Source organism: Pseudorasbora parva, chromosome 5, assembly GCF_024679245.1.
Source record: "Pseudorasbora parva isolate DD20220531a chromosome 5, ASM2467924v1, whole genome shotgun sequence".
In the NCBI taxonomy this organism is placed as follows: domain Eukaryota; kingdom Metazoa; phylum Chordata; class Actinopteri; order Cypriniformes; family Gobionidae; genus Pseudorasbora; species Pseudorasbora parva.
The window spans coordinates 18,515,871-18,528,262 of record NC_090176.1 but is presented as its reverse complement, the minus strand read 5'-3'; the positions used below and the strand labels follow the sequence as shown (position 1 = coordinate 18,528,262).

Genomic DNA, 12,392 nt, shown 5'->3' with positions numbered 1-12,392 from the left:
AGTGGGCATGCGCAGCCTCGGATCATTCTCAAAAAGATCCGTTTCTGATTTTGAGGGTCGTTTAGTGGTTTAGTGGGTACGTGCCGTGCAGGCTCGGTCCTATTCTGAAAGGCTCCGTTTCTGGTTTTGTTACGTTTATATTGTAGCCTCAGTATGGCGTCAGTGATCTGTCTGTAACACTGTAGTGTAGTGAGCATAGCTCCAGTCCTAAATCTGAAATGATCCGTTTTAGGTTTTGAGAGAATCATATTACGAAGTTTCTTCCCTTCAGCGAGCGCGCGACGCGAGTGTGTATGTGAGCACGTTGTGCGTCTCGCCTCCCCTTTGTAAGCTCTTTGTTTGGGCGGGTTCACTTTAATAAGAGCAGACATCGCGTAAGGTCCACCATTTTTGACACGGTTCTTTTTTCCACGCATTTATAAAAGCGAGTGTGTACTAATGTCGGTGGGACTGGAGTCTGGGTTTTCTAGCGAGGAGGTGCTGAATATTCGCTTTCCTCTTCACCGGGCGTGCAGAGATGGAGATGTGGGCGCGCTGTGCTCGCTCCTCCAGTGCGGCACAGACCAGCTCTCTGTGGAAGACTCTTTCTACGGGTGGACGCCTTTACACTGGGCTGCACACTTCGGCAAGGTACAGCATAATTAAATGATCACAATCTGGGCACGTGTTTTACTTAAAAGTGTTAAGTTATTCGTGCGTGCTTTTCAACCCGCGTCAGACGATTAATCCATTCAAATGTCATCGTGTTTGATCCGACTTGATGACGATCTAATGTTAGTTGAAATAGCGCGTTCATTCAGTGCACGAGCAACTGCAGACAGACAGAGTTTGGCTCGCTTCATCTTTTTAATTTGCTTTACAATTTTCCGACTGTGTCATGATTTTAACAGGCTTGTTTAGGGAGTATAACCCCGTAGTGGATACACAAGAGCAAAAACGAAAAAAAGAAGACGAACGGTTTTAACGATGCCTTGAAGACGTAGAAAAGAAATGCCGTTACTGATTTCAGTTGGTGACATCATTTCTAATTTAAACGGGCTAACGTATCAGAAATTAATTTAATTCAGCTAATGTTTTGGTTACAGTTTAGTGACGTAGCCATTTTTATTCCAGTCAAATAAAATATCAAACGAACAAAAACATTGCATTTATCTATTAATTTATTACTTATGACACTATATATATATATATATATATATATATATATATATATATATATATATATATATATATATATATATATATATATATATATATAATCACGTTTTCATATGAATAATTAACCGCTTCATCTTATGAATAAGTAACGATAACCGCCTCATTTGTTCAAGCAATTCAGTATTTTGTCATTATTGATACAAGTGTCATTTTAAAATGATACCTGTGGGTGTAGTCTTTCCCCGGGTTAATGATGCAGAACTTCAGGTTTCCCTCACTTTCTCAAGAGCTACATTATTTATGTAACTGATGTGTTCTCAAATGTCTCAAAGTTACCCAACCGGATGAAGTATGAGAGTCAGCAGGCTGATGTAAACAACCCATCAGTTTATTTTTTTAGAAATGTATTGGTGAGACCATTTTCTGCATATTATGAATAAGTAACGTTAACCGCGTCATGTGTTCAAACATTTCAGTATTTTGTCATTATTGATACAAGTGTTATTTTAAACTGATACCTGTGGGTGTAGTCTTTCCCCGGGTTAATGATGCTGAACTTCAGGTTTCCCTCACTTTCTCAAGAGCTACATTATTTATGTAACTGTGTTCTCAAATGTCTCAAAGTTACCCAACCGGATGAAGTATGAGAGTCAGCAGGCTGATGTAAACACAAACCCATCAGTTTATTTTTTTTAGAAATGTGCTGGTGAAAAGTGAAACCATTTTCTGCATTGACTTTTAAAGCTCCACAGGATGCATGCAGGAACTTGCATCACAACCTTTCGAGGGGAATTCATTAGTGTGTCGTCGGTGCATGAGCTTGATCAACAGGAGTTTAGATCAAGCTAGATTCCAGTTGATTTAAATGCCAAATCTGATATGACTTGTAAAGTAGTTATGAAGAAGCTATAAAGCACTCTGTTCTGGTGCCACTCCCACTTTCTGTGTTGTGTGCTACATCTAGATGGGTGTAATGTCTTCTAAAGCATGGGAGTGTCTAGAGAAGAATCCTTTTTAAGCCACTGTTGATAAGATAAATAACAGGAAGAGTATGGGTGAAATTTGAGATCTTGCAGGAACCAGGAGCGAGGAATTTTGAAACTCAACAGTAACCGTCTATCAAATGTACTAAATGGTTCCTTTGTCAAATCCTTTGTTTTCTTAAGCCCAAATTAATTATTAAACCCAGTTTAGGTAATAAACAGAAGGTAACAAAGGAGCTATTTCACAGACTGTAATGGCATGTTTCCAGTTAACTTAAGGAAGCTTATGTCTCAAGATAATTTTCAGATAAGTGATGTTCTCAGCTCGCTTGGGGGTCCAGCTGCGCTCACCTGCAGTCATGAATGCAGTGAGGAACAGCTATCTTTCCTCATTGGACTGGTCCACGATGATTCTGTGTTTTGCTTCTACTTTTGTGAAGTCATAGAAACACAATTGTGGATCAGCACTTTGTCTACATCTCATTTGTTTAGGTATCATTAAAGGAAAAGTTCACTCAAAAAAAATGAAAATGACCCCATAATTTACTCACCCTCAAGTCACCCATTCTTCTTTCCGACGAATACAATCAGAGTTATATAAAAAGATTTCCTGGCTAATCCAAGTTTTATTATTTTGGCAGTCCAAAATTTGAAGGCCAAAACAGTGTATCCATCCATTATAAAAGTAATCCACACAGATCCAGGGGGTTAATAAAGGCCTTCTGTAGCAAAGTTGAATACGGAAGGGGGTCAGGTGCTAGATATTTTACCTTATAACATGTTAAATATGGATTACTTCTCTTCAGAAAGCATTTATTTGCTCATATCAGTTGAGCACTAACTAAAGGCACTTTTTCTCCTTTGTCCTCTCCCATCACCCAGCTGGAGTGTGTAATGCGTCTAGTGCAGGTGGGATGTGGTGTGAACTCTGTGACCTCTCGGTTCGCCCAGACGCCTGCTCATATTGCTGCCTTCGGGGGTCATCCTCAGTGCTTGCTCTGGCTTCTGCAAGCTGGAGCTGATATAAACAGACAGGTAAGAGATACTCACTGTCTTATGAGGGGGATGCATTAATGTCCTAATGTCATTTAAAACTGCAGTAATCACTGCAAACGTGGAGTTATGTGAGAACGCAGAGCAGGATGTTTCCCAAACAATTTAAAAGAGGGTGATAATATATTAAGCACAACACAACACAGTTGTGATTCAGTGTCATTAGATTTTAGACTTTGTACTATCCATTTTATATTGGTTTGACTCTTTTTCACTTTTTTTTTTTTTGTTCTACCAAAAATAATAATAATAATGGTCAACATTGTAATTTTACAATAAATTACTTTCAAATTTGTTTGTATTATCATAGTAAAACCTATGAATTTACAGTGAAAAATAGTAAAATGATATTCTTATAGCATAGTTATACAAAATATATTTTATATACAATATTTTGCTTATTATAAATTATTGTATTTTTGTATCAGTAATGTACATTAGGATGTTTAGGGTTACAATTTCTGTTGTTTGTTTAATGTTTATTGCATTATTTTAAGGTGTGGTGTTTTTATACGAGTTTTGACAGGGTTTTATGGACAGGCCCTTCTGATGATGATCTCTGATTGGTCATGTGGTTTTGTATTGTGCAAACTATCCCCATACCTACTAAGTAATCATAACAGACCAATGGTAGTTTGAAAGTGTTAACCAGCCAGAGCTCTAAACTCCAAACAAACTTTGTTTTGGCCTCTTGTTTTTTGGTCTACATCTGTCGGTGCAGTGGAAGTTGGCCTTTAGGTACCAGGCACAGATATAACACACTTGTGTGCACACGCACATAATCACAAATCTTGCTCTGATTTTCATGTAGTTTTTTTTTTGTCTCATGTAGTAATCTCCATTAGCATATGAGAAGATTTCCGATTGTTCATATATTCTCCTCCCCTCACTTGTGTGTTACAGCAGAGAAATTATATTACTAGGTCATTGTTGCATAACCAGTGATGTGTTCTCCAAATATAGGCTAGTTACACTTCCCCATTTGGCTCAGGCAGATCCGCATTAATCAAAGGCCATCACCCGTCCCACTGACGGATCTCTTGTACAGTCTTGTCTTTTGATACTTCGATGAATCTTGCACACATTCTTCTCCAGTGATTCGCCTGTTGTCCTGAAAGGGCTGGGCGAAGCTCAGCCACTCGGTTAGCCTAAGTGTTTACTGTAGCTTTCTGTCAAAAGTGAAAAGTTTATAGCTCCTGCTGGGAGAGCCTTTGCTGCTCTGCCAGGCTGATCCACCAGCTCCTAAATAAATGATGCTGGGTTGTGATGGAGAGATTGCACTTTCACTTCCAGCAATATGATGATTGCTGCCAATGCCATATTCAGTAGCCTATACAGTACTGATGTCGTTAACCAAAACCATAAAAAATTGACAGCTGACGTAAAATAAAATTTAGGGTGCTTTCACACCTACCTTGTTTGGTCCGGATTTTCGGACTTTTCAGTTTGGTACGAACCAAAATAACAGGTGTGAAACCTCCCTCGGACCACGGTCCGGACCAAACAGACGAAATTTGGTCCGACGTCAAGAGGTAGTCTCGGTCCGGACCAAACTGAACAAAGGTTCGGTTCGTTTCTTGTGTGAAAGCATTTTCTGTATAGTTCGGACTTTCAGACCATTTACAGGAAGTTCTGGTGTAGGATTAGTGAAAAAACACAGATTAAACTCACAGCACATGCAGTGATGGAGCGCGCAGCATTTAAACAGAACCGCTTGTGTAATCATGTCAGTTCGCGTGAACGGCGTGCTCTGCTTGTGTATATATATATATATATATATATATATATATATATATATATATATATATATATGTATATGTTCTAATGTCTGTGAGACAAGTATGCTGAGTTTCGTTTATTTATGAGACCGCTCCAGTTCATGTGCAACGCAAATGATCACTCCGTCACGGGATGTCTGCTATATTATTTATTTAAGCTTATTTATTAAATTCAGGCAAATGATGAAACATTTATTAATATTAAGATACAAAATACAAAGCTTTCTACAAAACAAATCTTAATGAAGTGGTCAAAATTATTTCTGACTCGATGTCTTTGACATATATTGCACATCTGTGCACGTTTCATAATCAATATAGCCTAGATGAAATTTAAAAATAACATTATAGTATTTAAACATTACTATAAAATAAAACAAATTGTTTGGCTAAAAAGCCTATCTTCTAGGAGCTCCTCCTTTCCTTGCACAACGAGGACGTTCATTAGATGGATTTGCCTCGAGTATAGTTGGTGCTGTAGATAGTAGTGCCATAATATTAACAGTATTGCCAACGATATGCGTCTGTTCATTCATTCTTGTCAAAGTTAGCCGCTGAATTGACAACACACTGACGTCAGACGCACGTCCGCTAACAAACCAATCAATGTTAAGATGCAGCCCACATAGATGATGACGACAGGACGCCAGTGCGTCATGTAAAGTTCTTTGGTGCGCTGACATAACTGCAATGTGAAAGCAAACCAAAAAGAACCAAATGTCCAAACACAAACTTTGGTTCGGACCTTGGTGCGGACTTTCAGGTGTGAAAACGCCCTTAAATATTAGATTAAAAAGTAAATATAATTTATTTTACATTTAATGTTTTGCATTGCCTTTACAGTATTGCCTTTGTAACTGAGATGAAGTGAGTTTAAATCAGTTGAAGTACTAAAACTACTTAAACAGCTAAATATAAATTAAAAATATATATTTAAAATTACTTTTAACTAAAATGAATGTAGAATTGTGCCCCTAATATTGTTTTAAATTAAGAAGCGCTAAAACTGCTAAATAAATAATGCTAAAATAACCCTTTGCAGACATTTGTTTTATCGAATTGATCTGCCTAGTCTAATTGATCTGCCTAGTCTAATTGATCTGCCTAGTCTTCTCGTAATGCAATTTTTTTTTTTTTTTTTTTTTTTTTTTGCTATTACAGGTTATTTTTGTTGTTTTGGTTATCAGACAAGGTGACGAGTTAAAAACTGAAGAATTTCAAGAATTAGATATTGCAGGTGTATAGAAAGTTGACTTACATTAAAGAGGACCATAAAGATACACTTCTTTCTTTCTTTCTTTCTTTCTTTCTTTCTTTCTTTCTTTCTTTCTTTCTTTCTTTCTTTCTTTCTTTCTTTCTTTCTTTCTTTCTTTCTTTCTTTCAAAGAAATGTAATACTTTTGTTTCAAAACGTATTGTCCGGAAAAAAGTGAATCACAATTTCTACAAAAATATTAGGCAAGTGTTTTTAACATTGATAATAATTATAAATGTTTCTTGATCCTCCAGAAATCATTCTAATATGATAATTTGCTGCTCATGTGACACTGAAGAGTCAAGACTTGATTCATTGTCAAATTCATGTCAAATTTGACAACAAATTCTGACTTTTTGTTTTCAGAGTGAATAGTAAGTTTTGAAACAAAATTATTCATTTCTTTTAAAGAAAGAAAGAAAGAAAGAAAGAAAGAAAGAAAGAAAGAAAGAAAGAAAGAAAGAAAGAAAGAAAGAAAGAAAGAAAACAGTAGTGTATCTTGATGGTCCACTTTAGCCAACTTTCTATTGACTATGATGTTTTTGGGACCCAGCCAACCTAAATATCATGATTAGCAAATTCAAATTTGACATCAAAGGAATAAAATACTTTTGAATTAATTTTTTTCAAAATTTGTTTTTGTGTTTTTGAATTATAAAAATTCCACAGCTCAGTCTGTCTCTGTCTGTCTCTCTCTTTCTCTATTTTGTAGGACTATGTTGGCGAAACCCCCCTCCACAAAGCGGCCCGTGCAGGCAGTATTGACTGTGTTAACACCCTCCTGGTCCAGGGAGCCAAGGCAGAGTAAGTCTTCTCTACCTGCTGCTCAGAGTAACTGTCTCTCTCTCCCTCTCTGTCCCTTGAATCCATTCAAATACACCACTGGTGTGTTATTTAAGAAGGGCTCCATCAAAACTGAAATGTTGATATAAGGCTATACATGTCATTTCTTCTGCTGCAAGACAATACGGGCGCTAGACACTAGTGAATTATAGTGAGACCGTCTTGAATTGAGATTTTCTTAACCCTTCTCTGCAAAGACAAATAAGCCCCATTGTCCTGAGTGGTAGAAAACTGACTGGTTTTCAATCTCACATTTTTACCTGATTTTAAAACATGCATGAGTTATAAATGAAAGAATTTGAACTTAATGTTCAAACATCTTTAAATTCTCTGCTAAATTAAATATTAATGCCATGGAAGCGAGGCTGTGTTACAATTTGTATCTACAACTTAATGGGGCATTGCACAACGTGGCACCAATTTATGATTTATAACCAAGACAGTGAACATGTTTCTGGAGTAATTCCTTGTTCATGGAACAATATTCCGATCAACAAATAGATTTTAGGGACACATTTACAGTTAATGTTAAGTTTATGCTTACAACAAGGGTTAGGTGCTTCTGCAGTTATTTACATATTATCCCTTTGATTTTAGGGATGTTATGAGTAGTGTTAGGTTTTAGGGGCAGGGTTTGGACTACATTTTTGAATGGGAATTTTGTTCCAAGATCAATAAAATTTTGATCCAGAAACATGTCTGTCTTGGTATAATCACGGTGTCCATGACAAGACACAAATATTGGAAAAATATGCATATATTAGGAATGTTGTAATCCAGTTTGATCTGTTGGATTTAGTTGATTATTTTATAATAATTTGAAAGCTTTTAAACGTGTGAAGGAAGTTAATTTTAAGTTTATGAAAAATGAAACATTCTGGGACAATATCAGGGTATCCGCGGGGTCTTGAAAAGTCTTAAAAGGTGATAAATCAATTTTGGGAAAATTAAGACCCTTATAAAGTATTAAAAAGTCTTATCACGGCTTTATAAAGTCTTAAATTTTGAAAGTATTTTGTTCAAGCTTTGTCAAAAGAGTTTGACTCCAAAAAGTTTTTATGAATATATTTATTTTCATCCCCAAAAGTATTAAAAAACAACGGGGCGCTCAGTCTGAGATCGGCTCGGAGCGCACGCCAGGGATGAAAATTAGCGCCGCCACCAGCCAAATGCGGCTGATTTTGAGTTGTGGCGGGTAAACTCGCTTCACCTACCGAGCTGTTTCACCTCTTCGTAAACTTTGTTCAATGCATGCGAGTGCTGCCGTATGTGCGCATATGACCAGTCGTTTTCTCCCTCATCACTCGCGTGAAGACGCGCTGTGAGACTCGCGCGCTCTGAGAGAAGATCTGACGCTGTGCATCATCCGAGAGCGCGCGCTCGTCTCACAGCGCGCAAATATTGAGTTCTCTTTCAAGTCTTGCTCTTAAACGGACAAACTCACACAAGAAGTATGTCAACATGTCCATCTTGATGAGTATCCTAGCAGACATAGTCTGAATATGCCTTAAGAGAAAGACGAGCATATCCCTGCCTCAGGTCTTAAAGGTGCAGTCGCCTTTACTGCTGCCTGAGTGATGTCCTTATATTTAGTTTGACATTAATCAATGCTCTTGATTGAATAGCTTTTGTAAGTTTAATAAGGATTAATCTTTCATTTAAACAGTTAAATATGCAGTTGTTTTACATTTGATTACTTTATTCAATCCTTTTTGCAGGCCAGTTGGCATAAACATTATTATTTAATTTACACATGAGTGAGGTCGAGTTAAACATTTTAGTTTGAATTTTATTTTCTTTCGGTTTTCGGCTTTGGTTTCTTCTTTTTTGGTTTCAGCCAAGAATTTTGATTTCGGTGCGTCCCTACTGACAATGTTCTGGTCAGTATGTTGTCAACACGCTTCAAAGATGCCAGAATGAATAGTTTCATTGTTGGGACTAAAAACCATAAAACTGGAAGCCATAAAAGACCACAAATCATCGTGAAAATGTCAGTATTTCATTGAGACTTGAGATTAAATAAACTGCTGAAGTATTGTAGAGCTTGTAGTATTAATTTTCATATGCAGTTACACATTGTCAGTTAAAAACAAAAAGTGGCTGGTAAAAACATTGAGTGGTAGACTTTGAAAAAAGTTAATCTCCATCCCTGGCGAGCGCCGTCTACGGGTGACGTCATGTATTTTGCGAAATGCGCAGTTAGGTAATGTGTCGCCCTCCATCCGTTGTGAAACAGATATGCAATATAAACAATACAAAATTGGCCTACGATAGAAATTTTAAGTCTACATTCGACTACAACTGTTTATTAAAGGTTTGTTGCCGATTAGAACTTGGTGCGATGAGGTCTTAAAATATTTTGAGAAGGTCTTTAAAAAGTCTTAAAAAGGTCTTGAAATTAACTTCAGGATTCCTGCATATACCCTGAATATATACCAGTATATTCATTGGTACTATTATTATTTTTTTCCCTTGCAGTGTTTTTAAATTGAGATGTATTAGATATTTTTCATTGAAGTTAGCCCATGATTTACTCACCCTCAAGTCATCCTAGGTGTATACGACATTCTTCTTTCAGATGAATAAAATCAGAGTTATATTAAAATGTCCTGGCTCTTCCAAGCTTTATAATAGCAGTAATTGTTCTGTTTTTGAAGTCAATAAAAAATGCATCTGTCCGTCAAATGACTGCTCCACACGGCTCTGGGGGGCCTTCTAAAGTGTTCTAAAGGCCTTCTAAAGTGAAGCGATGTGTTTGTGTAAGAAAAAGATCCATATTTAAAACTTTAAATTTCTGGGAAAAGGGTTGAAAGTGCCTCTGCTATTCAAAATGCTTACACTACCAGTTATGCTCGCCAGACGTAGCGCAAGCATCTTGAAGGACGAGAGGCACTTTCAACACTTTCTCCACGCAAGGTGATTGGCCAGAGCTTGACTTTATAAAGTTTTAAATATGGATCTTTTTCTTACACAAATGCCTTGCTTCACTTCAGAAGGCCTTTATTAACCCCCCGGAGCGGTGTGGAGCAGGTGTTTGACGGACAGATGCATTTTTTTATGGACTTCAAAAACAGCCCCATTCACTGCCATTATTATTAACTCCTATTTTATTTGTCTGAAAGAAGAATGTCATATATACCTAGGATGACTTGAGGGTGAGTAAATCATGAGTAACAAAAAATGTAAACTTTAAATTGATTAATAAGAACTTGTGTTCTTCCAAAACTCATAAGACTTTTGTTCATTTTCGGAACACAAATGAAGATCTTTTATAAGGAAATCTTCTTTCCCTCTATTGACAGTCTACGCAGCTACTACTTTTCAAGCCCCAGAAGCTGGTAAAGACATCATGAAAGTAACCAATATGACTCGACAAGCGTTATGAAGCGACAAGTGCTTTGTCTTTACCACCTTTTTGAGGGTTTGAAAAGTGGTAGTTGCGTAGACTGTCAATAGAGGGAAAGAAAGTCTCAGATTTCATCAAAAAGATCTTCATTGGATCGACAGGAGGGCGACTGATTAACGACAGAATTTTAAGTTTTAGGTGAACTAACCCTTTAATTCATTAGATATGATGAACTAACAATTTGACTAATTTTACAGTGTTTAATTAATTTATAAATGTATAATTTTTTTATTGATGAGTTATGTTTGTTCATAATACATTGACAATTCATACGAAAATGAATGAACATTTATCCCAGATTAATAAATGCTGTTCTTGTTAGATCATGATACCTAATGCATTAACTGATTTTAACAAATTGAACTCTACTGTTCCAGGGTTGCTAATCCTGTTCCTGGAGATCTATCTTTCTGCAAAGTTCAGCTCAAACACAACTGTAGTGGCTAATTAAGATCTCCAGGAGCAGGACAGGGGTGTAGGCTCTGAACTCTGCAGGTAGAGCTCCAGGAACAGGATTGGCACCCTTGGACTAGACTCTAAAAGACAGCAATGTATCAAGATTCAAAGATGAATTTGTATTATTTTGTTTATCAAAGCTGAAAATGTGATTTTGAAAAGTGACCTAAATACACTCAATCCATTTTTAATGTATTTTGATGGAGCTCTTCTGAAATATGTGACCAGATTTGGTTTATTGGCTTGATTTTGCCTAAATGTGAAATGTATTCTGAATTTAGTAATTTGATGATCTCTATCATGTCTTCTATAATCCCCTGTGAAGTGCGGAGGTAATATCCTTTTTGTTTCCTTCACTTTTTGATTTTAAATGTGTTGTCATTACAAGGTTGCAAACCGTTGCACATTTCCTCATAGCTCAAAAGCAAACACCAACTGTTGCTATTTTAAATTGTCCTTGGTTAATGAGGTTTATTATTTTTCCCTTGTTGAGAGATAAGATGAAGTGAAGTGTGAGTGCCCCCATGGTATCAAGGATGCGTTGAGCTCCATTCAAAATGTCTCTGCAGTGTCATTATATTGCTAGTAAAAACATTGCATTTTATATTCTCAGTTTTCCTAGATTTCTGAAGGCCCATTCACACCAAAAAGATACCTATAACTATATTAGCTTCCAGAACAATGTACAATAACTTCCAGTTTAGTATAAGAACTTGTTACAGTTTTTGTTGTCTGCTACTTTAGCTAAATTATCTCTTTGAAATCAGGATGGATTCTGATTTTCTGTCAAAAGTTTTTACAGTTTGATTTGAATTGTTCTTAAAGTGATTAAAACTATATTTTTCCGCTAAATGGTCATTGCTATAGTTGTGGTTTGGACTATTCTTTAATTTTTAAAAATCTTTTAGAACTATATTGTTATGGTTATTGGTGTGAATGGGGTCTTAAAAGGACGGTTCACCCCAAAATCAAAATTGTCATAATTTATTCACCCTTAAGTTGTTCCAAACCTGTATGAACTTTTCTTCTGCTGAACACAAGATGATATTTTGAAGAATGTCGGTAACCAAACAGTTGATGTGGCCCATTGACTTCCACAGTATTTAGTTTTTCCATACTATGGAAGTCAACGGGCCCTATCAACTGTTTGGTTACTGACCAAAATATCTTCTTTTGTGTTGAGCAGAAGAATTTACTCACTCATGTTGTTCCAAACTTGTAGGAATTTGACATTTTTCATTTTTGGGTGAACTAACCATTTAGAGCAATACACACATTGTATTCTATTTTAAAAGAATAGTAATTAGAAATTGTACAAGAATAACGTAAGAACACAAACATGCAATAATATTAAAAAAAAAAAATTGTTACAAGTCTACGCCGATGGTGTTTATCACCCTTCCCTGAAGAGTTTATTTCCAACCTGCTGCAACACACCTGCCTGAAAGTTTTTAGTATTTC

At 36.4% G+C, this 12,392-nt stretch overlaps 1 protein-coding gene across 4 annotated transcripts in view; it reads left to right on the top strand.

The window, feature by feature from the left end:
* The first annotated feature begins 157 nt into the window (after window positions 1-157).
* ankrd10b (ankyrin repeat domain 10b) overlaps window positions 158-12,392 on the top strand; it is a 39,489-nt gene continuing 27,254 nt past the window's right edge. The window contains exons 1-3 of one of the 4 annotated variants that reach the window (XM_067443417.1): window positions 158-630; window positions 3,024-3,176; window positions 6,939-7,030. In XM_067443417.1, the coding sequence (XP_067299518.1) occupies window positions 439-630; window positions 3,024-3,176; window positions 6,939-7,030 (437 nt within the window). In that variant the 5' untranslated portion in view covers window positions 158-438. The remainder of the gene's footprint in view (window positions 631-3,023; window positions 3,177-6,938; window positions 7,031-12,392) is intronic. The other 3 variants (XM_067443416.1, XM_067443414.1, XM_067443415.1) reach the window with 3 other exon arrangements.